Here is a 25,302-nt window from a genome sequence, read left to right on the forward strand (position 1 = left end):
TTTTTGGATATCAAACTTGAACGAGCTCGATTTTACTCCATTGGATTCTACGGGCACGGGATATTTATTTGCCTACAATCCAAAAGCCATGTTCTAAAGGAACCGCTCAAGACTCACAAACTGAGATAGAAAATTCCAGGGCATTTACCCTGATGAAGCGCCACATGAAGATGACCCTCCAGTATGAGTACATGAATGAGAATAACGCTAACAACCTTTGGGTTGCACCTAGTGAACGTTTTAGTAACATTATATTATTTATGCATGATTGTGGAAAACACAGAAGCACGATGGAATAATATCTGCTTCACTAAAACTTTGAAAGAGTTATGAAATATTGTTCGGAGGCTCTCTGCATCATATTATTTATGCATGATTGTGGAAAACACAAAAGAACAAATTGGTTGAGAAAACCCTAACATGACCATAGGAGTCATGACGTTGAGGGTATAAGGTTGGACACCATGGCGCCACTTTTGGCCATGATAGCACTATTTCCAACGCCATTGATCCTAGGGACCATATGTATTGTGTCAATACATCTCAATCAAGAGAGCATCCTCTTCATGGTATTTTATGGAGTATCTGATCAATGGTAATCAAGATATCGAGCTATAAAAGACTTTAAATCTGGCGATGAAGATAGAATGCCGCAGATTTTTATTTAGAATAGTCTTTTAATTTCCAAGAATTATGTAATGGCAATATGCCTTAGTCAATAAAATGACATTTTGTATTAATTCTATCTTATGTGGCGCACCTAATTAAATATGATGTCTAGGAAAGTAATTGAGATTAGTGGTATTTAAGAGAGCCTCGCTCCACTGACATCTCTTTCTACTTCCCTGGTCATATTTGATTGGAGTTACCAAACGGATAGAGTGACTACGATTTGATGTTTATTTTGGATTAGATTATGGTCACGAAACTTTGATGTAATCATTGGCTATTATTAATAAAGTATCGATTTATTTTAATCAATGTCTTGGACATATTTTAATTTCGAACTTTATTATTTTTCAGTATGTTTCCCAGAGAGCTAGAGTGCCTCGTGGACAGTGCAACTACACATACTATCCTTCGAAATAGGCAACTATTTCTATGGATGACACCATCTCGATCTTCCGTGACTACGATGGCTGGATCATCTCAATTGATTCATGGTAGAGGACCAGCCCAATTTATGTTGCCAAATGGCACAATTTTAAATGTCACCGAAGCTCTTTATGCTCCTAGGGCAGGAAGAACCCTATTGAGTTTTAAAGATATAAGAGCCAATGGTTTTCATGCAGAAACGCATTGTGAGAATGGACAAGAGTTCCTTTGCATCACCTCTAATGACTACGGACATAAAAGAGTCTTAGAGAAACTTATGTGTCGATCTAGTGGGTTGTATGCAACCACTATTCGCATAATTGAATCCAATCATGTTATGAGAGATGATTTATGGGATTCTGACACATATAGGCTTTGGCACAACCGTTTGGGACATCCAGGTCGTGATATGATGATCCGTATATTAAAGACTTCACACGGACATCCATTTTTCAGAACGAAAAGAAGTAAAACTCAAAATTTGGATCATGGAGGAGCACCTGCACCTCACGGCGCCTTCCCCCTTCAAGTCCGGCCATCACCGGTCGGCGCCGCCATCCCCTTGCGGCCCAAGTGTGGCTTTGACGCCACCTCTGCTCCTCTGACTCCAATTTCTACTTCTAAAGTCCGTTGTGACTTCGTGGCTCAACCAAAATCCTCATTGGTTGTTTCTAAAGCCCATCATTCGTTCTGCAAAGCCTGCTCTTTAGCAAACTTAGGATCGAGACCATCCTATGCAAAGGACACTAAAGAAAATATACCATTCTTGCAAAGAATCCAAGGTGATATTTGTGGACCTATTCAACCACCATGCGGACCATTTAGATATTTTATGGTGTTGGTTGATGCATCGACACGCTGGTCACATGTCATGCTATTGTCCACTAGGAATGCTGCATTTGCTAAACTCCTAGCACAGATTATTAAGTTGAGGGCTCACCACCCTGATCATCCTATTAAGTCTATAAGATTAGACAATGCTGGGGAGTTTACATCAAAGACTTTTGATGATTATTGCATGTCCATTGGGATAGAAGTTGAACATCCAGTTCCTCATGTTCACACCCAAAATGGTCTCGCAGAAGCCGCCATTAAATGACTATAAATGGTCTCTAGGGCATTGGTAATGCGCACCAATCTCCCTATTTCTGCTTGGGGCTATGCAATAGTGCATGCAGCTGTGCTTATTCGTCTGAGGCCCACTGCCACTCAACCCTTTTCTGCATCACAGATAGTGACTGGGTATGAGCCTGATGTCTCACACTTACGCATATTTGGGTGTGCAGTTTATGTGCCAATTGCGCTGCCACAGCGCACCAAAATGGGTCCTCAACAACGATTAGGCGTCTACGTTGGATATGATTCTCCAACGATTATCGGCTACATAGAACCCTTGACAGGCGATCTCTTTACTGCAAGATTTGCGGATTGTTATTTCGATGAGACAGTCTTCCCGTCGTTAGGGGGAAATAAGAACATGAAAGTTCAACAGGAACGACAGGAATTGTCGTGGTCTGTCCCCACTATGTCTCATCTTGATCCCCGAACCGCACAGTCCGAAATTGAAGTGCGGAGAATTCTCGATCTTCAGAACGTAGCAGAATCGATGCCTGATGCGTTTTCTGATATCGCTAAAGTGACGAGATCACACATACCTGCTGCAAACGTGCCTTCAAGGATTGATGTCACTAAAATTAGAGGACATGACGCCACCTCAAGGGCACTTGAGCATGGCGCCAACGTCCACAGTGGTAGTGACGTTGTGGCTAGGCCCACGGCTCCTGCCAGGAAGCTCGGGAGGCCAATATATAGGTTCGATGGATTCTCGCCCAAGAAAGAAAGTGAGTTTGGCACAAAATAATCCATTAATCATCGATGTAAATAATCCATCTCATGAGAACATTCCGGATTATGGTTATGTCCAAGAGACATCATTAGGGGACGCTCCAATGTCAGAACCAACTCCAGAGAATAGAGAGATCTCCATGAATTACACTAGTGTACATGAGATGATGGATAGAAATTCTATGGCAATTGATGATGCATTTGCATATCATGTTGCAAAAGGAATTATAGAATATGATGATATCGAACCTCGCTCTGTCGAAGAATGTCAACGAAGAGCGGATTGGCCTAAATGGAAAGATGCGATCCAGGCTGAATTGGATTCACTAGCAAAGAGACAGGTATTTGGGCCCATCACGCAGACACCCCCAGATGTAAAACCTGTTGGCCATAAATGGGTCTTTGTTAGAAAGCGTAATGAGAAAAATGAGGTGGTTAGATACAAATCCCGGCTCGTGGCGCAAGGTTTCTCACAACGCCCTGGAATCGACTACGAGGAGACATATTCTCCCGTAATGGACGTTATAACGTTCCGCTACCTTGTCAGTTTGGTAGTTTCCGAAAAACTTGACATGTAGCTTATGGATGTGGTTACAGCATATCTCTATGGGGATCTAGATTCAGAGATATATATGAAGGTTCCAGATGGACTTCAATTACCCAAATCAAGTGGCTCTAAACCACGGAGCACGTTTTCAATAAGATTAAAACGCTCCACTATATGGATTAAAACAATCCGGACGGATGTGGTATAACCGTCTAAGTGACTACTTGATTGGGAAGGGATATATTAATAATGAAATATGCCCATGCGTGTTCATTAAAAGAACAAGTTCCGTATTTGCAATCATAGCAGTTTATGTCGATGACATGAACCTAATTGGAACTCTAGATGAGTTAAAGGAAACTGCTAAATACTTGAAATCCGAATTTGAGATGAAAGATCTTGGGAAAACACGGTTTTGTCTCGGTTTAGAACTCGAGCACCGTAGTGATGGGATTTTGATCCATCAGTCTGCATATACTCAGAAAATCTTAAGGTGCTTTAATGAAGATAAAGCAAAGCCTGCGAGTACTCCCATGATCGGTCGTAGTCTTGAGCCAGGAAAAGATCCGTTTCGTCCAAAGGATGAGGACGAAGAGCTATTAGAGGCAGAAGTGCCCTATTTAAGTGCAATAGGTGCATTATTGTACTTAGCTCAATGCACAAGACCAGACATCTCATTCGCAGTGAACTTGTTAGCTAGACATAGCTCTGCGCCAACAAGTCACCATTGGATTGGTGTAAAGACAATCTTTCGATACCTAAGAGGTACGATTGATATGGGCCTATTTTATCCCTACAGAGAGAAGAGGAATGACGGAAGAATGGGATCGGACCCCATTAGGCATGGAGCCACCGTCCACCATGACAAGGTGACCGGCCATGTTGCCGCCAACGCCGTCACCACCACTAGGGGTGGCCGGCCTCCCCCTATCCCCTTCATCAAAACGACAATGATGTCTTGATGGGTTTTGCTGATGCAAGGTACCTCTCTGACCCTCACAAAGGTCGCTCCCAAACTGGTTATGTCTTTACCATGGAAAGGACTGCGATATCTTGGAGGTCTATGAAACAGACCCTTGTTGCTACTTCCTCAAATCATGCAGAGATTATTGCTCTACATGAAGCCGTGCGTGAATGCATATGGCTAAGGTCTGTAATTAGACATATTCAAGGAAGTTGTGGTTTGAAGTCTACCACAGATGAACCTACATGCATTTATGAGGATAATGCAGCTTGTATTGAGCAAATGAAGTTGGGTTTCATCAAGGGTGACAACACCAAGCATATATCGCCTAAATTCTTTTATAATCAGCAACAACAAGCACTTCTAAAGATTGAAGTGAATCAAATCCGATCAGAGGATAATGTAGCGGACTTATTCACTAAGTCGTTACCTAAATCCACCTTCAAGAAACATGTAAGGAGCATCGGATTGAGAAAGTTATCTGAACTCCCACGATTGTAGCAATCAGGGGGAGATATCGACATCAGGGGGAGTTATGATGTCTACATGTTCGATCTCGAAGAGTGAAAGACGTGTTGTGCTCTTTTTGTCCTTAACCAGGGTTATTTTTGTCCCACAGGGTTTTTGTTACCTGGCAAGGTTTTTAACGAGGCAACGGATGAAGCGTCACCACCAAGTTTGAGCGGCACAAGGGGAGTGTTGAAGGAATATCAATTTAGTGTGCCTTATCAAACTAGGAATAGCAATAGAAGAGAAGGTTCTAGATTTCCCAATCCTACACGGATTGGTATTCCTTGTAACATTAGAACTAGTACTTTGTAATCCCTATATATAGGGCTCCTATTCTCAATAATATTACACACAATTCTCTCTACAATTTCTCTCGAATCTCTTTTTCCTTAAACAGCATATACAAACTAGCAAACTATACATAATTAGGACTGCTATTTTATATATCAATTTCAATTAATCTATGTAGTTCTTATCGTGTAAAGACAGCCATATGTTCCAATTATGATGTTACACTTGCTAGGCTAAAGCTTGAATTTTGCTTCATTCAATGCAGAGTTAACTGTACATGATATATACGGCAATGTGAGTAACAAGGTAGCACTTCTAATGCAGTAAAAATCAAGGTAGCAACTCATGATATTTGCCCTTTCTGCTCCGAATGCAGACATGGGTGAAACAACAGTCGGGATTCAATTGAAGCAGACATGGTTTGGGACTTGTGGAGGGAATTGAATGCAACATTAGATACTCGATATAATTATGATGATGGTGTAGTTGCTAAAGCAGAGATACTAGACACATCAGTTTATAGGTCTTTAAATTGAGGGTACTCCAATCCTTCCAACGACTTTCTAAATTTACAGAGGAAGAATAAGTTCGCTAAAGAATGAGCCTTTTTTCAATGTTCTGTTCATTTTACTACACAGGTTTCAGAAATGTACATGTACAATTATGATTGAATAAACAAAAATACATACTGTTATTATGCAACATAATCACACAAAACTAGCACCATCTAACTTAAAAATTAAAAACTTAGGAAAGGAAAAGGAGAAGATTCAGGTATAGATTAGAAGATGATTACACTTACATACTTACATATTGTAAAGAGTTGATGAATACAATACTTGTCAATGAATACAGTGTGCTTGTACTCATCCTGCACCAGCCTCTAAAGAGCCTCATGCCACTTGCTTATGACTGTGCAGACAATCAGTCTCATCAACCACCCCACTTGATCACTCGAATGGAATAAATGCAGTCAGACTTTTCAAGAACACATACGCAAATTAAAATTTCCATCAATCCAAGGAGCCATTTACTAAGATCAAAAGTTCTTTCCTAACATAACTATAGGTACTTGCTCCTCTTTCTTAACGTGCCATTATGGTAACCCAAGATCTATGCTATCCATCTACACTGATTAGTTGATGCAACTACCATTGTGCTAATTCCAAATGTTACTAACCACTATGAATTAAAAGCTTAGGAAATCCAACAAATCTCAACCATAGCCTTATAAAAACAATATACCAGCAGAATCTGAGAACAAGAACTCTGAAGCGGATGGGGTACGGTTGGTGGTGAGTATCCATTCTGTTGTCATACTAGGTGAACCACTGTCATTCCAGGTTCGGGTACAAAGGATTCATGGATCTGATATATAACAGTTGATTTTTCAGGCGGAGTAGTCAATGGGTTTGGACAATGGCAATGGAAGAGATTAGATTATGCATATTGCCTCTGAAGTATGGCTCAATGATAATGGAGGCATACTCGCATTGTGTGACTAACACAATACGATAATGGCAGTGCATATCAAAAACAATAGATGCTGGGAGAGAACTCTTCAAATCATAATTCTATTACCAGTAATCACTGCAAGAGCAAAGCCCCTGATTAAAGAAATGGAACCTGTTGTTATCTCCAACAATAATTTCCCTATCGTATAATTCTTGACACTAATTTGGCAAAAGGTGATAATCAAAACATATTCTCAGATTCTTCACCATGCTAATTGGCTCTCCTTGCCCTGTAACTATAAGCGCAAAAGCTATGGCCACATTCTCACTATGTCGATGGAGCAAGTACTCTTTCTCCATCTCATCAACATCAAGCAGGACATTGTCCAAATCAGGAACGTGAGCAGCATCTATGAATCTGCTATTTATTTCTTGCAACATCACTACAATGTGGCTCTTCACCGGAGATAAACTCATGAATCACTCCATTAATTTCAATGGAACCGGATCCGGGTACCTTCTGAATCCCTTTCTCTTTCAATTGTAGCCTCACTTTTGCAATGTGTGCCCATTTCCCAGCTGATGCGTATATGTTTGATTGAAGCACATGAATACCAGTTCTCTGAGTGGTCAACTTTGATATATATTCATCTGCATATGCTGCCATTTCGACGTCTTTGTGGGTTCGACATGCAGCCAAGAGAGTACCGCAAATGGCAACACTGGGTTTCATTGGCATGCACTTTACCAGATCAACAGCTTCTTCCAAGCACCCTGCTCGGCCTAGTAGATCAACCATGCAGCGATAACGAACATTATGAGGAGAAATGCCATGGACCGGCTGCATTCAGTGCATTGACATGAAAATGTTCCGCCCTTTTTGCAAAAGACCAACATGGCTGCACCCTGTTAGAACTACCACAAAGACTACTTCATCTGGTTTCACCCCTTGTTTCATCAAAAAGCTCTAGAGCTCGTTCCCCATTTCCCATAATGGCCATTGCTCCAATGGATGCAGTCGAAGCAGAAACATCTCTTCTTGCCATGTTATTGATCATCTTCATTGCATTTTGAGGGTCGCCACATCTAGCATACATGTCAACTAAAGCTGTCCCAAGCCGCATATGACATTTAATTATGTTCTTTTTTTTCGATATATGCATGAGTCCACTTTGCAAGATCAAGAGCTCCTAGATATCCGCAGGTAGATGCAACCTCCACCATGGTCACCCTATTTCCTTTTATTCCCTCAGTCCTCATCACGCGAAAAAGTTCAACTGCTTCCTCAAACTTGCTCTCGTGGACCAGAGCACCAATCAGAGTGTTCCAAGAGACAAGATCAATCTTTTGCATCTCATTGAACACTTTCCAAGCTGACTTCACATCACCACTTCTTATGAAACCAGAAATCAATGAGTTCCATGATACTACAGTCTTATTCGGCATATTGTCAAAAATTATGCAGGCCATCTCTTCTTGGCTACACTTCATGTACATGTCAATCATGCATTTCACTGGGCAACTTAACAAGGTTATAGCAGCCTCGAAGATTCAAGGTGACAAGCTTATGTAGGGATCCAACGGACTGATGAACCTTAACTAAACTATTACAACCATATAAATTCGTCTCTTCAAAGATGGGGAATCTGGTGAAGTTTGGGAGTTCTGTTAGGGATTTACAACCAGCTCTTCTAAGTTCTGTTTGGGAGTTCAAACTATCTCTGCCTCTTAGATTCAACTCTGTCAATGAATCCATCTTTCCCTTAATTTCTGGAAATGTAACAAGTTTTGAGCATCCAGTCACATCTATGAGAACTAGGCTTTGTAACTCATATATGTTGCAGTACGGTAGAGTTGTAAGATTTTTACAATCTACTAGACATAAATGATTAAGCCCAATGAGATTTCCAATTGACGTATGCAATTCTTTAACACCAGTACGTGATAGGATCAACTCTCTTAAGGAATCCATCGTTCCAATAATTTTTGGAAATTCCTCTAGCCTAGTGCAATCACTAAGATCCAGAGCAAGGAGAGACTTCAAGCTAATTTCATTGGGCAACTTAACAAGGTTATAGCAGCCTTCAAGATTTAAGGTCACAAGCTTATGTAGGGATCCAACGGACTGATGAACCTCAACTAAACGTTCACAACCATATAAATTCAGCTCTTTTAAGTTGGGTATTCCAGTGAAATTCGGGAGTTCTGTTAAGAATCTACAACCTCTTAAATCCATAGATGTTAGAACTGGAAAATTCTGTGCAGAAAGGAAAAAAGAAAAGATCAACCAATCTGAAGCACTAGTAATTTGCAACATTATTAATTATATAGAAAATAAAAATAAAACTTTCTTGAAATAAATATGGATTATTATATTAAAGTATCTTAAGTCCCTCCCATAGTCGTCTGATAAAACGGCTGTAAGGAATATTAAGCGCAACAAGTTTCCTTGGATGAAAATTTGAAGCAAAAAATTGCATTGAACATCCGGACCAATTAAGCCACCTCAACTCATTGGATAGATAATCGATGTTATTCCTTGAATAGTGTACAGAATCGCTGATAAAGAAGTATCTAAGATTTTTGATCTCTGAAAAGCTTTTAGCATTCAAACATATTGTTTTTCCTAGCTGCCCCTCTACTTGGATGCCTTTTATTTTGGTTGTTCCCTGCAAAATGAAACGAAGCAATTATTAACATATGTAGCAATTTGAAAGCACAAGCTAGTATATATGTGTTTCAAAATCTCAAAAAGAAATTTTAATTACTAGAAAAGTTACTTACTATATTATCTGTTAAAACATAGTTGACATCATCATAATTCCACAATCTGCTCCTTTCGCCGGATTCACCCTCTTGACGCACTATTTGTTTACCCATTTCTTCTATCAAGTCATGCATCCAAATCCTACCACCTTTGAAAGTCACATAGTCAATTCTTATTAAGGCCTTTTGTTGGAGTTGTGCAATACCAGTCAATGCTTTGAGGTCGTAGAAAGCTTCTTGTATTGGTTTCACATTGTCTATATACTTGCCTTTAAAGAAACAAGCGATATCAAGAAAATATCCTTTTAAATCTTCTTCCAGAGTATCATAACTTATTTTGAGAATGTTTATTATCTTTATGTGAGGATCTTCTCCTTTACAACCATCTAATGTAGCTTCCCACTCATCCCTGGATTTACAAAATAGATGAGAGCCTAAAACTATCAAAGCTAATGGAAGGCCCAGGGCATAGCGTACAGCACGTTGTGCAAGTTCCAGAAAATCTCTTGGAGATTTTTTTTCTTTTGAATGCATTCCAACTAAACTACTTCAAAGCTTGACGATCATTTAACATCTTGACCTCATATACTTTATCAACTTGATGAGCAATTAGCCAACGTTTATCTCTTGTTGTTATGAGAATTCTACTGCCCGGCCCAAAACAATCATGAGATGGAACTAAATTCTGTAATTGGCTAGAATGACTCACATCATCAAGGACTAAGAGAATTTTTTTTTTCCGCATCCTTGTCTTTATAAAACTAACTCCTTTGTCAACATTGCACACCTTCAAAGTTGAGTCCCTGAAATATCAAACAAAAGTCTCTCTCGCAATGGGGCTACGCCATTTGATCTAACATCTTCCAAGAAACAGCAACCTTCAAACTTATAGTGAATTGAATTAAACACATCTTTCACAATTGTGGTCTTTCCTATTCCACCAGGCCCCCATATGCCTACCATGCAAACAATATTTTCCTTGGCATGTAAAAGTCTGATGACATCTTGTCTACAAGACACTATTCCAATTGGATGTGCAGCTACTTACAACATACATGAAGGCTTTACTACTCGGGCGGTCAACTCCCTAACAACGTCGTTGATAACACTACACCAAAAACCTTATCAGACAACGGCAGAAAACCGTTGTGGGATTTGGAAGGCCACCGTTGTAGACCGAGCCGTTGTCTGATGAAAATTCAGACAACGGTGGAACACAGTTGTGTGAGAAACACACAGACAACAGGTATGTGTTATAACTGTTGTGTGATAGCTCAGCAGATGCCAAGCGCAGCTGCGCAGCAGTTGAGGCTCTGTCTTCAGACAACAGTGTCAGTTTTCAAGCTGTTGTATGTTAAGCTTGTCAGACAACATATTTTTATTTTGTCTGTTGTCTGATTGATCTTCAAACTTCAGTTCTTAGACTATATCTGTTGTGTGATTAACTTTAGGACAACAGAGTTCAATTAATTCTGTTGTGTGATTAACTTTTAGGACAACAGAGCTCAATTAATTATGTTGTCTGAGTATAAATTAGAAGACATTGATTTATTAAAAACCGATGTGTGATATGATTGATTCCATGTGTTTCTGTCCCATTTTTTGCCATTTAGACAACAAGCAGTCGTCACTATATCTAATCTATTGTGTGATCATTTGAACATTCCATTCCTAAATTAGATTGTGCATTCATTTGGTCCATTTACCAAAAGATCAGTACTTTATCAAATACAAACATTGCAAACCATCAAATAATTCATACTAGCAATTATGTCGACGCAATGCTGTGGATATATTATTCATGCATTATAAGACAGTGTTACGAATATTGAAGCATTACATAGCTAAAGGGTTCTTTTATACATTCCAAAATTTGGTATCTTGACCAAATGTGTATTTACAATTTTGCAATTAGGAGAACCTAACTACTTTAGCTAAAAATGGTTAGACTTGGCTTTTGTATTTCCAAAATGGGTTCAAAGCAATAAGAGTATACGTGTTTCTGTGAAAAGGGCTTGCCCAAACCAGCTACTTCACATTAGCTGCTTTCCCCTCAAATTAGCTGCTGCTGGATGTCATAAATAATGATCAATGTGAAAGTCGATTAAAAGTTCAAATGCATATGTAAATCGCTGAATTGAAGTGTGAGGCTCAAAACTCTTATGGCTAAGATCAATTATCTCATCACTTTCAAACATGTTACTGATTTTGAGCTTTTAAAAGTAGTTATTAATTCACTTATCTTTAAGCTTCTAATATCACCATTACCTCTTTTGGCTTTTTATCTTCCACTGTGCGAAAATAGTCGAGATGAATAACAGTGCTAATTCTGAACATGTTCACCATTGTGAATCGCATTTTTCCATTTTTCCACCTTACCATCTGCCCATTGTTGTTGAAATTCAGTTTCAACCTGCCACAGAACCACCAAAATTTCAATATTTCAAACCATGCCTAGCATGTGAAGAAAGTGATTCATTTAGGTACATATAAACCCTTGCTGAGATAAAGATAAGCCTAAATCTACAGCTTCAATCAAGCAGGTTGCTGAAATAAAGCAAAGAGCTATCTCTAGAGTGTCATGAACTTTCTGCGCAATCAAAACGAAACCAATGCAATTGTGAACCAAAAGTCAAACCTAGTTCTAGAAACAACACAAATGCCTAAAAGATCAAACCTTTCCAAGGTACCACAAAACATAATAAAACGTAACCCAAAATCCCAATCAATTCAAAACCAACACCAAATCCATCACTACAAGAAATCATGTCATAAGCGAGGAAAATATCTGCGACGATTAACAATTCCTCGCAGAAAGTTGGATTTCGCGAGGAATAGATAGTCGTCGCTTGTTTAAGAATGTGTGAGGAAACATCCCTCGCAAATTCTCATTTTGAGTGAGGAATTTTGTTGTTCCTTGGGTATGATGTAGCAAGAATTGGCGCCAAAATTTTACGCCAAAAATTCCTCACAAATAATTTTAAGTTCATCACAAAATCTTTGGCGCTTTTTGTTTTTTATGCCAAAATTTTTGGCGGCATAAGATGGCGCCAATTTAAAAAAAATTTACAAGGAAAGATTCACATTCCTCGCTGAAAACCCCTAATATCATATAACTTAAAAAAAAAAAAAACCCCAAATTGCACGATAGAACTCAGCAGTTCTCTCTTACATACTATACTCTTCGATCACCTCCCACCATCCTAATCGCTCCACCGCGAACCCATTCTCTTATCACCAGCGACCACCTTTGATTGCCCGTGACCACCTTCGATTGCCCGTGACCACCATCGATTATCTGCGACAACCGACCCACTACACTGTACCCCTTCAATCGTCATCATCCAATTTCAATCGTTTTCATCTTTTCAAATATAACCCAACCTAGGTATATGGTTCAATCTTTCTCTTCCATATATCTCAGTTGCTTTAACTATATTATGGTTTAGCTATTTCTTGTAGTTTGATTTTGTTTTATGATTTAAATGTGGGTTTTGAGTGTTTTAGTTGGTTTTTCAGCTTGTTGATTAAAATAATTCCTCATTCAGGTTTAATTTTCAATACTATTTGGGGGTTTTAGGTTTTTATTTGTCTTGAATTGACCATAGTTGATTGAAAAAGGTCCAACTTATGAATCCAAAGATGGATAGTGCTACATGTTGATTGAATTGATGAAATATATATCATACATATGAATTATGAGTTAGGGGCAAGTGGTTAGCGTTTATTAATTTTCTCTCAGCCTTAGTGTTTGGGTTGCTTTTGGGTATAAATTGTTTTTGCTTGCCGTTGTTGTATATTGAATTGGTGTTTGTTCAATTTGTTTGTTCTGTTGTTTAATGATTTCTCTTTTTTGTGCATTTGGAGATCCTTTTTTATCATCAATTACTTTACTCTGTTGTACTTTTTCAAATTTTTCTTGACTTTACATTTCTGCAATTTCTGTAATTTCTTCCATTGTTTGCTGTCTATAACTCATTGAACTTTTATGTGATCTTTTCCCACCAGTGAAATATGCACCTAATAAATATAGCATAAGTTAATTGTCAAGAATAGAAATATGAAAGAAGGCTTTCAGATTGAATGATAATGAGGTTATTAATTGATTAGCTAGATAGGTAATGGGAAGTAGCTAGAGAGAAGTTTCCCACATGTCATTATACTCTAGTAAAATGTGAGATTGCATGGATAATGCATTTGCTTCAGAGTGTATATAATATAATACTCTAGCAAACTTCTGATCGAGGATGCCATTTGCTGTACTAATTCTATTGTGGCTTATGTATCTAATTCTTTCTTGACAGGTGGTTTCCTTTCTTGTTGAGTAAAGCTTGCTGTGAAGCCTGTGGAAATCTTAAAGCAGCATTTCTTATAGCAGTGGTGAGTAATTATGAGTAAAACAGAGAAGTTCATACATCTAGACATCAGCTACTTTTGTTTGAGAATCTTGTTGGTTAGTTTGTTCATGTGCTTTAGTTTGGTACTTCACGTCTGGTAGTTCAGTTTGTGGTGTAGAAGATTAGGTTCTTGCAATGTGGATAGAATGTGTTACAAAATAGGCCATGTTGGCTTTCCAAAACTATACTTTTATTTCAGCATAAACTTTGGTTGTTATTTTCAAATATCTTCCAATAATGACTTCATCTGAGCTTTGTTACTTAAAAATAGACACCCCAAGATTTGTTCCAAGAAAGTTTTGTCCAAAACTAAAACAAATTTGAACTCTAAACTCCATCTAGAAGAGAGAACAGTTTTACTGAAATTCTGCAGAAACTGCAGCACTGTCCTCTTCGGAATTTATTTTAACCAACTTACTGGTGTCCGAATGTTCTAAAATTTTGATATGTTTCTGTTTTGTTAGTTAACAAAGGATCTGGAAAGTTTCATCTTATTCCATTGTAAAGTGAGTTTTGGGTGTTTTTTCCAAGTTTGGTCTGTAATTGAGAAAGTTCTAGAATTTTTAACGTATCTTCTGATTTTCTGTTGAGATTTGAACTCCCATTTGGTACTTCACGTCTGGTAGTTCAGTTTGTGGTGTAGAAGAGTAGGTTCTTGCAATGTGGATAGAATGTGTTACAAAATAGGTCATGTTGGCTTTCCAAAACTATACTTTTATTTCAGCATAAACTTTGGTTGTTATTTTCAAATATCTTCCAATAATGACTTCATCTGAGCTTTGTTACTTAAAAATAGACACCCCAAGATTTGTTCCAAGAAAGTTTTGTCCAAAACTAAAACAAATTTGAACTCTAAACTCCATCTAGAAGAGAGAAGAGTTTTACTGAAATTCTGCAGAAACTGCAGCACCGCCCTCTTCGGAATTTATTTTAACCAACTTACTGGTGTCCGAATGTTCTAAAATTTTGCTATGTTTCTGTTTTGTTAGTTAACAAAGGATCTGGAAAGTTTCATCTTATTCCATTGTAAAGTGAGTTTTGGGTGTTTTTTCCAAGTTTGGTCTGTAATTGAGAAAGTTCTAGAATTTTTAACGTATCTTCTGATTTTCTGTTGAGATTTGAACTCCCATTTGGTACTTCACGTCTGGTAGTTCAGTTTGTGGTGTAGAAGAGTAGGTTCTTGCAATGTGGATAGAATGTGTTACAAAATAGGTCATGTTGGCTTTCCAAAACTATACTTTTATTTCAGCATAAACTTTGGTTGTTATTTTCAAATATCTTCCAATAATGACTTCATCTGAGCTTTGTTACTTAAAAATAGACACCCCAAGATTTGTTCCAAGAAAGTTTTGTCCAAAACTAAAACAAATTTGAACTCTAAACTCCATCTAGAAGAGAGAAGAGTTTTACTGAAATTCTGCAGAAACTGCAGCACCGCCCTCTTCGGAATTTATTTTAACCAACTTACTGGTGTCCGAATGTTCTAAAATTTTGCTATGTTTCTGTTTTGTTAGTTAACAAAGGATCTGGAAAGTTTCATCTTATTCCATTGTAAAGTGAGTTTTGGGTGTTTTTTCCAAGTTTGGTCTGTAATTGAGAAAGTTCTAGAATTTTTAACGTATCTTCTGATTTTCTGTTGAGATTTGAACTCCCATTTGGTACTTCACGTCTGGTAGTTCAGTTTGTGGTGTAGAAGAGTAGGTTCTTGCAATGTGGATAGAATGTGTTACAAAATAGGTCATGTTGGCTTTCCAAAACTATACTTTTATTTCAGCATAAACTTTGGTTGTTATTTTCAAATATCTTCCAATAATGACTTCATCTGAGCTTTGTTACTTAAAAATAGACACCCCAAGATTTGTTCCAAGAAAGTTTTGTCCAAAACTAAAACAAATTTGAACTCTAAACTCCATCTAGAAGAGAGAAGAGTTTTACTGAAATTCTGCAGAAACTGCAGCACCGCCCTCTTCGGAATTTATTTTAACCAACTTACTGGTGTCCGAATGTTCTAAAATTTTGCTATGTTTCTGTTTTGTTAGTTAACAAAGGATCTGGAAAGTTTCATCTTATTCCATTGTAAAGTGAGTTTTGGGTGTTTTTTCCAAGTTTGGTCTGTAATTGAGAAAGTTCTAGAATTTTTAACGTATCTTCTGATTTTCTGTTGAGATTTGAACTCCCATTTGGTACTTCACGTCTGGTAGTTCAGTTTGTGGTGTAGAAGAGTAGGTTCTTGCAATGTGGATAGAATGTGTTACAAAATAGGTCATGTTGGCTTTCCAAAACTATACTTTTATTTCAGCATAAAGTTTGGTTGTTATTTTCAAATATCTTCCAATAATGACTTCATCTGAGCTTTGTTACTTAAAAATAGACACCCCAAGATTTGTTCCAAGAAAGTTTTGTCCAAAACTAAAACAAATTTGAACTCTAAACTCCATCTAGAAGAGAGAAGAGTTTTACTGAAATTCTGCAGAAACTGCAGCACCGCCCTCTTCGGAATTTATTTTAACCAACTTACTGGTGTCCGAATGTTCTAAAATTTTGCTATGTTTCTGTTTTGTTAGTTAACAAAGGATCTGGAAAGTTTCATCTTATTCCATTGTAAAGTGAGTTTTGGGTGTTTTTTCCAAGTTTGGTCTGTAATTGAGAAAGTTCTAGAATTTTTAACGTATCTTCTGATTTTCTGTTGAGATTTGAACTCCCATTTGGTACTTCACGTCTGGTAGTTCAGTTTGTGGTGTAGAAGAGTAGGTTCTTGCAATGTGGATAGAATGTGTTACAAAATAGGTCATGTTGGCTTTCCAAAACTATACTTTTATTTCAGCATAAAGTTTGGTTGTTATTTTCAAATATCTTCCAATAATGACTTCATCTGAGCTTTGTTACTTAAAAATAGACACCCCAAGATTTGTTCCAAGAAAGTTTTGTCCAAAACTAAAACAAATTTGAACTCTAAACTCCATCTAGAAGAGAGAAGAGTTTTACTGAAATTCTGCAGAAACTGCAGCACCGCCCTCTTCGGAATTTATTTTAACCAACTTACTGGTGTCCGAATGTTCTAAAATTTTGCTATGTTTCTGTTTTTTTAGTTAACAAAGGATCTGGAAAGTTTCATCTTATTCCATTGTAAAGTGAGTTTTGGGTGTTTTTTCCAAGTTTGGTCTGTAATCGAGAAAGTTCTAGAATTTTGAACGTATCTTCTGATTTTCTGTTGAGATTTGAACTCCCATTTGAATCAATGAGTCTCTGATTTTTATGTATATTGGCTTTGACATTTCAAATGGTTGTTTCAAGACTGATTTCAAGTCAATTGGATTTAAAGTGAATTTTTGGTGAATTTATAAAAATGATAATGTCACTACTCTTTAGTTTTTGTCCTTTAGAGATACTTCAGTGTAATTGAGAAATTGTGCATTTCTTGTTGATGTAGTAATATTTTGAAGATCATCTAAAAGTGCATGCTTTTAAGAGGCACATTTGACTGAGTGCTTTTTTAAGAGCATAACACCTCTATATTAAACTTCTGATTGCCTTGACTAACAACCAAAAGAGGGTCCGTAGATCTAACACAATTAGCTCCATGTATGACACATATATATATGTGTGTGTGTGTATTCTATCTAGCTCTAGTTGAGTTAAAAAGATTGATGAGAACGAGATTGCTAGGAAGTAATAATCGAGCTTTTGTATTATCTGCAAACTAGATATTCATGTATCTTCATTATGTCATCATTCTTTAGATTAATGTATTGACAGGTGTATAAGTTTTCTTTCCAATTTAATTACCATCATTTAGTAACACTTATTTCTCTGACCAACTATATCATCATTTTTTCCCAGGAAATTGAAGACATTTAACAACTTCCATCCAAAGAACTGGTTGAGTTTGCGTGTTTTTTTAAGGTAAGTTATTCAACACTTAATAATTAAATATGAACTACTATGATAGGGCAACTTGTTTTTATTTACATCTTCATTTAGAAACATATGTACAGGTGTTTTATAGTTTACTTAAGAAAACGGATCATGCTTTGCTTGTAACATATATGAATCTGAAAACTTAGATAATATTGTTTCTGGATTATAAAAGTATATATAGACTATAAAAAAAAAGTTGATAATTCAATACATTTACTTCTGGAAGATGAATGCGATGCATACCATAATCTATTTGGTTTAATGTAAATGACGGACTAATTTGATCATAGTTAATGGAGCAGCAATAACTCCTGAGCCATCTGATGCTTCTCAATCTCGAGCTTCACCACCATATCAAGAGATAGCACCCCAGCAATCAGCAACTCATAATGGAGGTACATTACCCTTTTTTTTTAAAACATAAAGTTTTCTTCTAGACTTAAGAATTTCGCATTGGCATAACTATTTCATATGAATTTCAAAAATAGTGTAATTTATTTTGTTTGAAACATTATTATGTCTCATTTATGTTTCTGGAAGCTCTAGCTATCTTTCAACAAAGAAATAGGGTGAAACAAATAAAAACATAAAGACAGTGCAACCGGTTTTACAGAAATTGCTGCAGCAGGACTTTGACTTCAAAAATTCATAACTTAATATTGAAAAATCATTTTTAGGTGATTCAAAATCTGAAATAATATTTAAGATGTATACTGCAACTTTCAAGAAGACACCACAATGAAATATCAGACCAGTAAAACAAATAAAAACATATTGATGTACAGTGCAGCAAGTTTTACAGAAATTGCAGCATAACAGTGACTTTAAAAATTCAAAACTTAATCTAGAAAAATCATTTTTAGGTGATTTCAAGTCTGAAATTACCTTTAAGATGAATATTACAAATTTCATGAAGAATTGACTTCTAATATCAGACTAATAAAACAAATAAAAACATACTAAGGTACATTGCAGTAGGTTTTACAAAAAATTGCTGCAGCATCACCCTGATTTTAAAAATTCATTACTTAATCTAGAAAAATAGTTTTTAGGTGATTCCAATGCTGAAGTAGTCTTTAGGATGTATGCTACAACTCTCATGAATATACCAGCTTCAAATTCAAGATGAGTTTGTATGAAACTATGCATATTTTAAAATAGTAACATGCAAGTTATTTGTAGGGGATTCTGATTCTACACTTTTGTGCACAAAACGGAAGCGTGGAAAGTCAATTGGAAAAGGAACCCTTGATTTGATGTCAGCAAATGGAGGGAATAAATTGATTGTGGTTTGGGATCCAGATCATTGGGTTCCTAGTGATAAGACAGTTAGTAAAAAGTTCACTTCTGAAATTGGAATTACTATTCGAGGTTATGCTCCAGTATGTTATGGAGGGTGGTCTAAGATAAAGCCTGATACTAAGAGGAAATTGAGGGAGAAGTTGGAGGTAAGCTTCAAACTGTAGAAGGTTTGTTTGTTTATTGGTTTCAGTTTTGAATGATTATAATGCATTGTTAACGCTTCATTTATTTGATTTAGACCCTTTTTGAGGTTGATCTCCATCATCCAAAAGTTCTTGCATATGTTGATGGAATAATGGCTACAGCATACACTCAGTTTAAATGGAGATTGCATAATCACTACAAGGAGAATGGAACATATGAACGGGCACGAGCCAAGTTACCTGACCCAGACCTTTGGAATAGTAGACCTCTAGAGCATTGGCATTGGTTGTGCGATAATCTTTATAGCAATGAGGGATATATGGTGTGTACTAGCTGTTATACTTCATTATATATTCATGGATTGTGCTGCGATTATTGAAAAAATGATGAAAATCTGATGCTTATATTGTTTCATTAATAAAGGAGGTCTGTGCTACTAATGCTCAAAACCGAGATAAACAGGAAAGTACCCATCGGGGTGGTGCAATGCCATTTATTCAGCATGCTTTGCAAGCAGCAAAGGTAATTAAATAATAGTCGCTCATGTGGCATTCTATTACAATAAACTCTTATATATTGAACTGTATGTTTTTTCAAGTGCAGGAAGCTGGTCAGCCTGTATCATTTATAAACAATTATGAAAACATGTATCAGGATGCAGAGCATAAGTGGGTTAGTGAAGCTAAACGAGTGAGACATGTAAGTTATCAATCAATATCTTAGTTCAAATTTAAGTTTTATAAAATTGAAATAGAAGAATTAGGATTCAAGTCTGTGATTTGCATGTATACACAGTTCCACGCTGATTGAATTATATGTACAATATCTTATATCTAGATTTGTATTTTAGAAAGTGATGTATATCAGGTATAGTCACTACTAAAAAAAACTCCAATTGCGACGGCAGTTTGCGACGGCAAATTGTGATTTTGCCGTAGCAAATACTTTTCGCGACGGCAAATTAAGCTTTTGCGACGGAAATGTCAGCGTTGCAATAGGTGGCGTCACAAGATCCATTTGCGACGGTAAATTTCCGTTGCAAAAAATATTTGCGACGGAAACTATTGCCGTCGCAAAGACTAATTTAGTTGCGACGGATACTTTGCCGTCGCAAAAAGATATTTAATTATAAAAAAAAATCTGGTGTGAATTTCACACCAAAGCTAGTATTGTACTGCAAAAATTATAAGGTGAAAATGTTAAAATAGCATATGAACTAATTTCAATTACAAACCAACAATCACAATTGTAAGACCAACCAAAGGTTTTGCAAAATTACAAGCATCAAAATACCTAAAACTACCAAGTTTCTTGTTGAAATTAAGAGTTACACCCAAAAACAGTTGGAAGGAGACCTTGGGTTGCCCAGGAACAATCCTATTAGCTTCTTCTTCATTCATTGATCCATGACTTGTGCTTTTGAACAGCCCCACAAGCAAAATAGAGACATATCCTCAATAACCTAACCCACAAATAGCAGATAACAAGTAAATACCAAAGAGAGAAATTAAATGAAACATATCCTCTATTTGCAGAAAGTGTTATGCAAAGCTCAAGATAGCATCCTAATGTGCATGGTTTGAGATATATGATTTAACAACTTATAGTGAATACCCAGACACTATAAACACATGTTCAAAATAACTCATAGTCTGGTTTTTCCACCGTGATTATACTGTTGTTCATACAGCCCCAAGTATTTCATTATTGGGTCACACATGAATACGTGAATTCCGTATGTGTACTGAAATGAATACCCAACTCATACATTAACCCATTCATTTGATCAAAAACATTCATCTGATATATGGATGTTAAATTGTATAGACAATAGGACCAGGTCTACCTGTGCTGCAGGACAAATCAATGCATTGTAATATAAATCCCTTGTTACTGTTTTCTCCTCATGTTCAATATCATAAATTTTTCTTTTCCAGATAACCAAAATCAATGTTCAGTTTTCAGATGAGTGCATAGAGGCAGACGTACCTTGAAGATGAACAAGTCCACCATGGATCCCTGGGCATCTCTCCAAGTCCAACTTGATCAAGCCAAATAAATTAGCAAAGGCACTCATTCCATGAGAAGTAATTGCACCATTTCTTCTAAAACTCAAATTTGTCAAGTTAGATAGACCTGAAGGAAGATAACATAAGTGTCATATGCTGAACCAAGAAGATGGCCATGGTCAATAACATGAATGTTCTTCCAAATTCAGGCATAAAAAATTTAATAACAATGTTGAGCACAAAGAGATAGGATAAACAAAAGAAAAAAATAACTAAGAAAAAGAAAACAGGTAGTATAGTTTGAGTTATAACCCTGTCGAGTTGTGAAAACTGTGCATTTTGAAATGCAGCATGTCAAATAGAATATAAGATCGCATGAAAACTGTGCATTTGCATAACACTTTCTGCAAATGGTTCATTCTTGGCCACAAGAATGAACCATTTGCACATGAAGTGTACAAGAAGAATATCAAGGAATGTAATACACTGAAAAAGAAGAAGCAGAGCAGGGCATATGGGGGCATGGACAGCTCTCTATGATATGATTTCTAATGATTGCAAGAGTGCTGAAATTTTAAATTTTATATTGGCATAAACCTACATATTTCAGATCCAACAACATTGACTTGTAGCCAACAAAAAAAACAAGTTGGATTCTTTACACACCCACATATGAATTCTGAATCTAGGCATCAAAATCCAATTCCATTCAACAAATGCAAAATCCAAAATGCAAGATACAAATGTAGACCCAGAAGATAGGAAACAATAAAGTTACAAAGTCAGATCAGAAAAAAGAAGTCAAATGTGTAAGAAGGATCACTCACTCTGGAGGGAGCTTTTAAACTTTAACTTTAGTTCATCCAACCTTTTAAACTCAAAGTTGCATCCCAGCCCACAAGCTCGGCTGTCACAGACAAGATAATCAAACCTGTGAATCATTAATATATCCATAGCATTAGATTCCATGAAGAAATATACATAACAAACATAAACTAGAGTTCAGATGAGCAACACAGATGATGAAAAGGCTTCCATACCATTACGCCAAGTTGCCACAATTTCATACAGAAAAGGCTTCTCCCTGGAGCTCTACACAAACAATAAACAAAAAGAAACAAATGTAACAGCAAGAATAAGTAAAAGCAAGAATCCATAATATCATAAAAGCAAGAATCCAGAGTATCATAAAACCAAGAATCACTAACACAGTCTCCAGAACCTTAATAAGAGACAGTATCTACAACTGACTGTAATAGAAATTATCAAACACGATACAGTATATGAACATCAACACATCTATTTGCCCAATTGCAGAAGTAATCAAAAATTAGTAAATGGGTACCTAAATTTCAAGCGAAACACATTGGAATCTTCAATTTCACGCCCCAAAAAGACTAGCAGAGTAGCTATGAACACGAAATTTAAAAAATTTAACAAATTACATATAAGTAAGGTAATCTTGGAAATCCTAATTCGTGTATTGATGTGGAAAAACTATGAGGAATCGATATGGTTACCTTGTAGAATTGAAATTGAGGTTTGGATCCTCAGTGCCCAATTCGAATTGGGGTTTTGGTGTTAGGGGAATTAGGCTCTCACCTTTGAATTTTGAGAATGGCTTACGCATGCGTCGGGGACTCGGAGGCCACATCAAAAGCTGAGAGGGATGAATTACAGCCTTCACCTTATCCAGATCGAGAACGCCAGGGGGGTCCTGAAACCAACATCCCTCTCCATCAACTCGTTCAGCTTCTTTGAGGAGGAGACGACCATCAACAAAATCCAATCTCACTGTCTGCTCATCTTTTGGAATACATCTCCTAAAACAACAGCCTAACTGACTACAATACGATCCAAAGAATTAAGAACCCAATCGATCGAGAAATTTGACCTTGGGAAGAAAAGAATGATATGGATTCCAACGTTTAGGCTACTAGAAATCGAAGTATCTAGGGATCTGGGTGAGGAATGGGGACGAAGAGATAGGGTTTGAGGAAGAGAATGAAGCAGGCCCTCTTTTTTTTCTTTTTCCTTTTCTTTTATCCGGCAGTTTCTTGGCTTATTCTTCCTCATTTAGCGTGTTTGCTGCGACGGATTGGACATACTGTCGCAATTGATGTAAGATTTTGCGACGGTAAAATTGAAACCGTAGCAAAAATTTGTAAATTTACGACGGAAAATATACCGTAGTATATGCCGTCGCAAAAGCTGACTTTTCGCGACGGAATATTTTTCCGTCGCAAATTTTCGAAGCAATTGAGGTTTTTTTTAGTAGTGAGTGCATTATATCTAGTCTGAATTTGTTAATATTTAGGGTGGGTGGGTGTGTGTGTGTAATCATATCATTATATTCTTTTTGTTGCAGGAGAAAATGAAGCAGAAGAGGGAAGATATCAAGGCAAAGCTCATTGAAGAGGCACCAGAAGGTACTCCTATTGAATCAATAGAAGTGGCTTTGAATGACGAGATTGCAATTATGGTTGAGGAGTGTGGGAGAAAAGGTGGCAAGGTTCAAGGTTTAGGTGCTTTCCCTCGCTTGGATATCTCGTCTTCTTCTTCTTCAATGCCAATAAATTCTGAGTGGAATGAGATGAAAGGTAATCTACAAAAGCTTACATCCACTGTAAGTTGCTTGGAATCTGAGAATGCAAAGTTGAAATCTATGTTGAGAGCAATATTTAGCAAATTGAATGGGAGTGATGACATTAATTGTGATGCTGATGATAGCTCTGCTCAAGAAACTGATGGTATTGAAGGAATTGATCATGACTTCTCTAATGACTAGCTTGGTATGGAGGGTTAGAATGTCTTGGGTTTCATGAAATATTTAGGAATTATCTTTCTCATATGTAGTTAAGGAACTACTTAGTCCTGAACAATCGATCCTAGGTTTTATATATTTTGAATCCTTTTGGAATTGCAATTACTAAACAGTAATATATATGTTGGTGACTAGCCTAAATTTAATATAATTTTGTGGGTTTTATAAGTCATTTCCATTTTCCCTTTGTCTCTACAATGAACAAGCATAATTTTAACTATGACGAATACACATTCCTTGCAATGTCTAATCTATGAGGAAAATGTGTTCCTCACATTGATTAATTTACGGGGAATATTTGTCCCTCACAATTATAAATCTGTGAGGAATCTTCATTCCTTGCAACTATTAATCTGTGAGGAATCATCATTCCTTGGGATTATTAATCTGCGAGGAATCTTTGTTCCTCGCAATTATTAATCTGCGAGGAATCTTTATTCCTCGCAATTATTAATCTGCGAGGAATCTTTGTTCTTCGCAAATTAATAATTGCGAGGAACACATATTCCTCACAAATAATAATTTGTGAGGAAATCGAAAATCCTCGCATATAGTAATCCGTGAGGGGGTTTAAGCGAGGAAAATTTGCGACGCACGAGTTTCCTCGCTCATTAGTTTAAGCGAGGAATTTGGACATTTTGTGAGGAATTCCATTCGTCACATTTCATGTTTTCCCTTGTAGTGCATAAAAAGCGCGAATTCAGTACCCTCCTTTTATCACCCAAAATTCAAGCTAATAAAAACCAAACCATTACCTTAAACGACAGATTATACGAACGAAAGCATTCACATTTTTCAATTACACAGTCAGATCAAATTGGTATGCAATTCAGAAACAGAGAGCAAAGCGACTAAGCACAATCTTATAATAGGAACTGTTGTAGGAGCAAAACAATTGACTAAGACTGATTGTAAAATTCTTGGATATATATATATATATATATATATATGTATATATATATTCAAACAACTAAGCATACAACATCCATAAAAATCAATAGTAAGCCACACCTCTTCTTTTGCTGAAAGATCCCTCCCAAACCTTATCCAAATCTTGCTATGGATCTCTACTTCGCTCTCAATATTTCTGTTAATATGCAAATTTATCATGCTAAAATTATTTCAGTTAACATGGTCATCATGTTAATAAACTGAGTGCATTGAAATAGTTACTGATTATATTTACCTTAGTGCACAAATGTCTCCCCAACTTGTTGAGTACAGACAGTCTTCAAG

The 25,302-nt window shown here is 36.7% G+C and overlaps 1 protein-coding gene, 1 long non-coding RNA gene and 1 pseudogene across 4 annotated transcripts; 1 reads left to right on the forward strand and 2 right to left on the reverse strand.

Moving 5' to 3' along the window:
- Positions 1–6,829: 6,829 nt before the first annotated feature.
- The window catches only part of LOC112202902, a 41,433-nt pseudogene continuing 22,960 nt past the window's right edge, over positions 6,830–25,302 (reverse strand).
- Positions 12,579–24,232, forward strand: LOC112186398. Of its 2 annotated transcripts, none has more exons than XM_024324812.2 (9): positions 12,579–12,860; positions 13,777–13,852; positions 17,710–17,772; positions 18,078–18,182; positions 18,970–19,235; positions 19,328–19,555; positions 19,657–19,755; positions 19,837–19,932; positions 23,611–24,232. In XM_024324812.2, exons 5-9 carry the CDS (start codon positions 19,044–19,046, stop codon positions 24,028–24,030), a joined length of 1,035 nt encoding a protein of 344 aa, XP_024180580.1. In that variant the 5' UTR covers positions 12,579–12,860; positions 13,777–13,852; positions 17,710–17,772; positions 18,078–18,182; positions 18,970–19,043; the 3' UTR covers positions 24,031–24,232. The 2 variants fall into 2 exon arrangements, with proteins under 2 accessions (XP_024180580.1, XP_040372592.1); XM_040516658.1 differs by having other exon boundaries at positions 18,090–18,182.
- LOC121052219 lies at positions 20,615–22,082 on the reverse strand. Of its 2 annotated transcripts, none has more exons than XR_005808512.1 (3): positions 22,070–22,082; positions 21,223–21,369; positions 20,615–20,695 (listed from the first exon to the last, which is right to left on the reverse strand). It is a non-coding gene; the product is annotated as an uncharacterized LOC121052219 (long non-coding RNA). The 2 variants fall into 2 exon arrangements; XR_005808513.1 differs by lacking the exon at positions 22,070–22,082 and adding an exon at positions 21,913–21,937.

The sequence above is a fragment of the Rosa chinensis genome, chromosome 1 (genome assembly GCF_002994745.2).
Source record: "Rosa chinensis cultivar Old Blush chromosome 1, RchiOBHm-V2, whole genome shotgun sequence".
Classification (NCBI taxonomy): Eukaryota; Viridiplantae; Streptophyta; class Magnoliopsida; order Rosales; family Rosaceae; genus Rosa; species Rosa chinensis.

Coding starts and splice junctions, on each gene's coding strand:
- LOC112186398 (XM_024324812.2), top strand. CDS start 19,044: ATGTCAGCAAATGGAGGGAATAAATTGATTGTGGTTTGGGATCCAGAT. Junction 19,556..19,656: donor ATAGCAATGAGGGATATATG/GTGTGTACTAGC, acceptor TCATTAATAAAG/GAGGTCTGTGCTACTAATGC. Junction 19,933..23,610: donor AAGCTAAACGAGTGAGACAT/GTAAGTTATCAA, acceptor TTTTTGTTGCAG/GAGAAAATGAAGCAGAAGAG.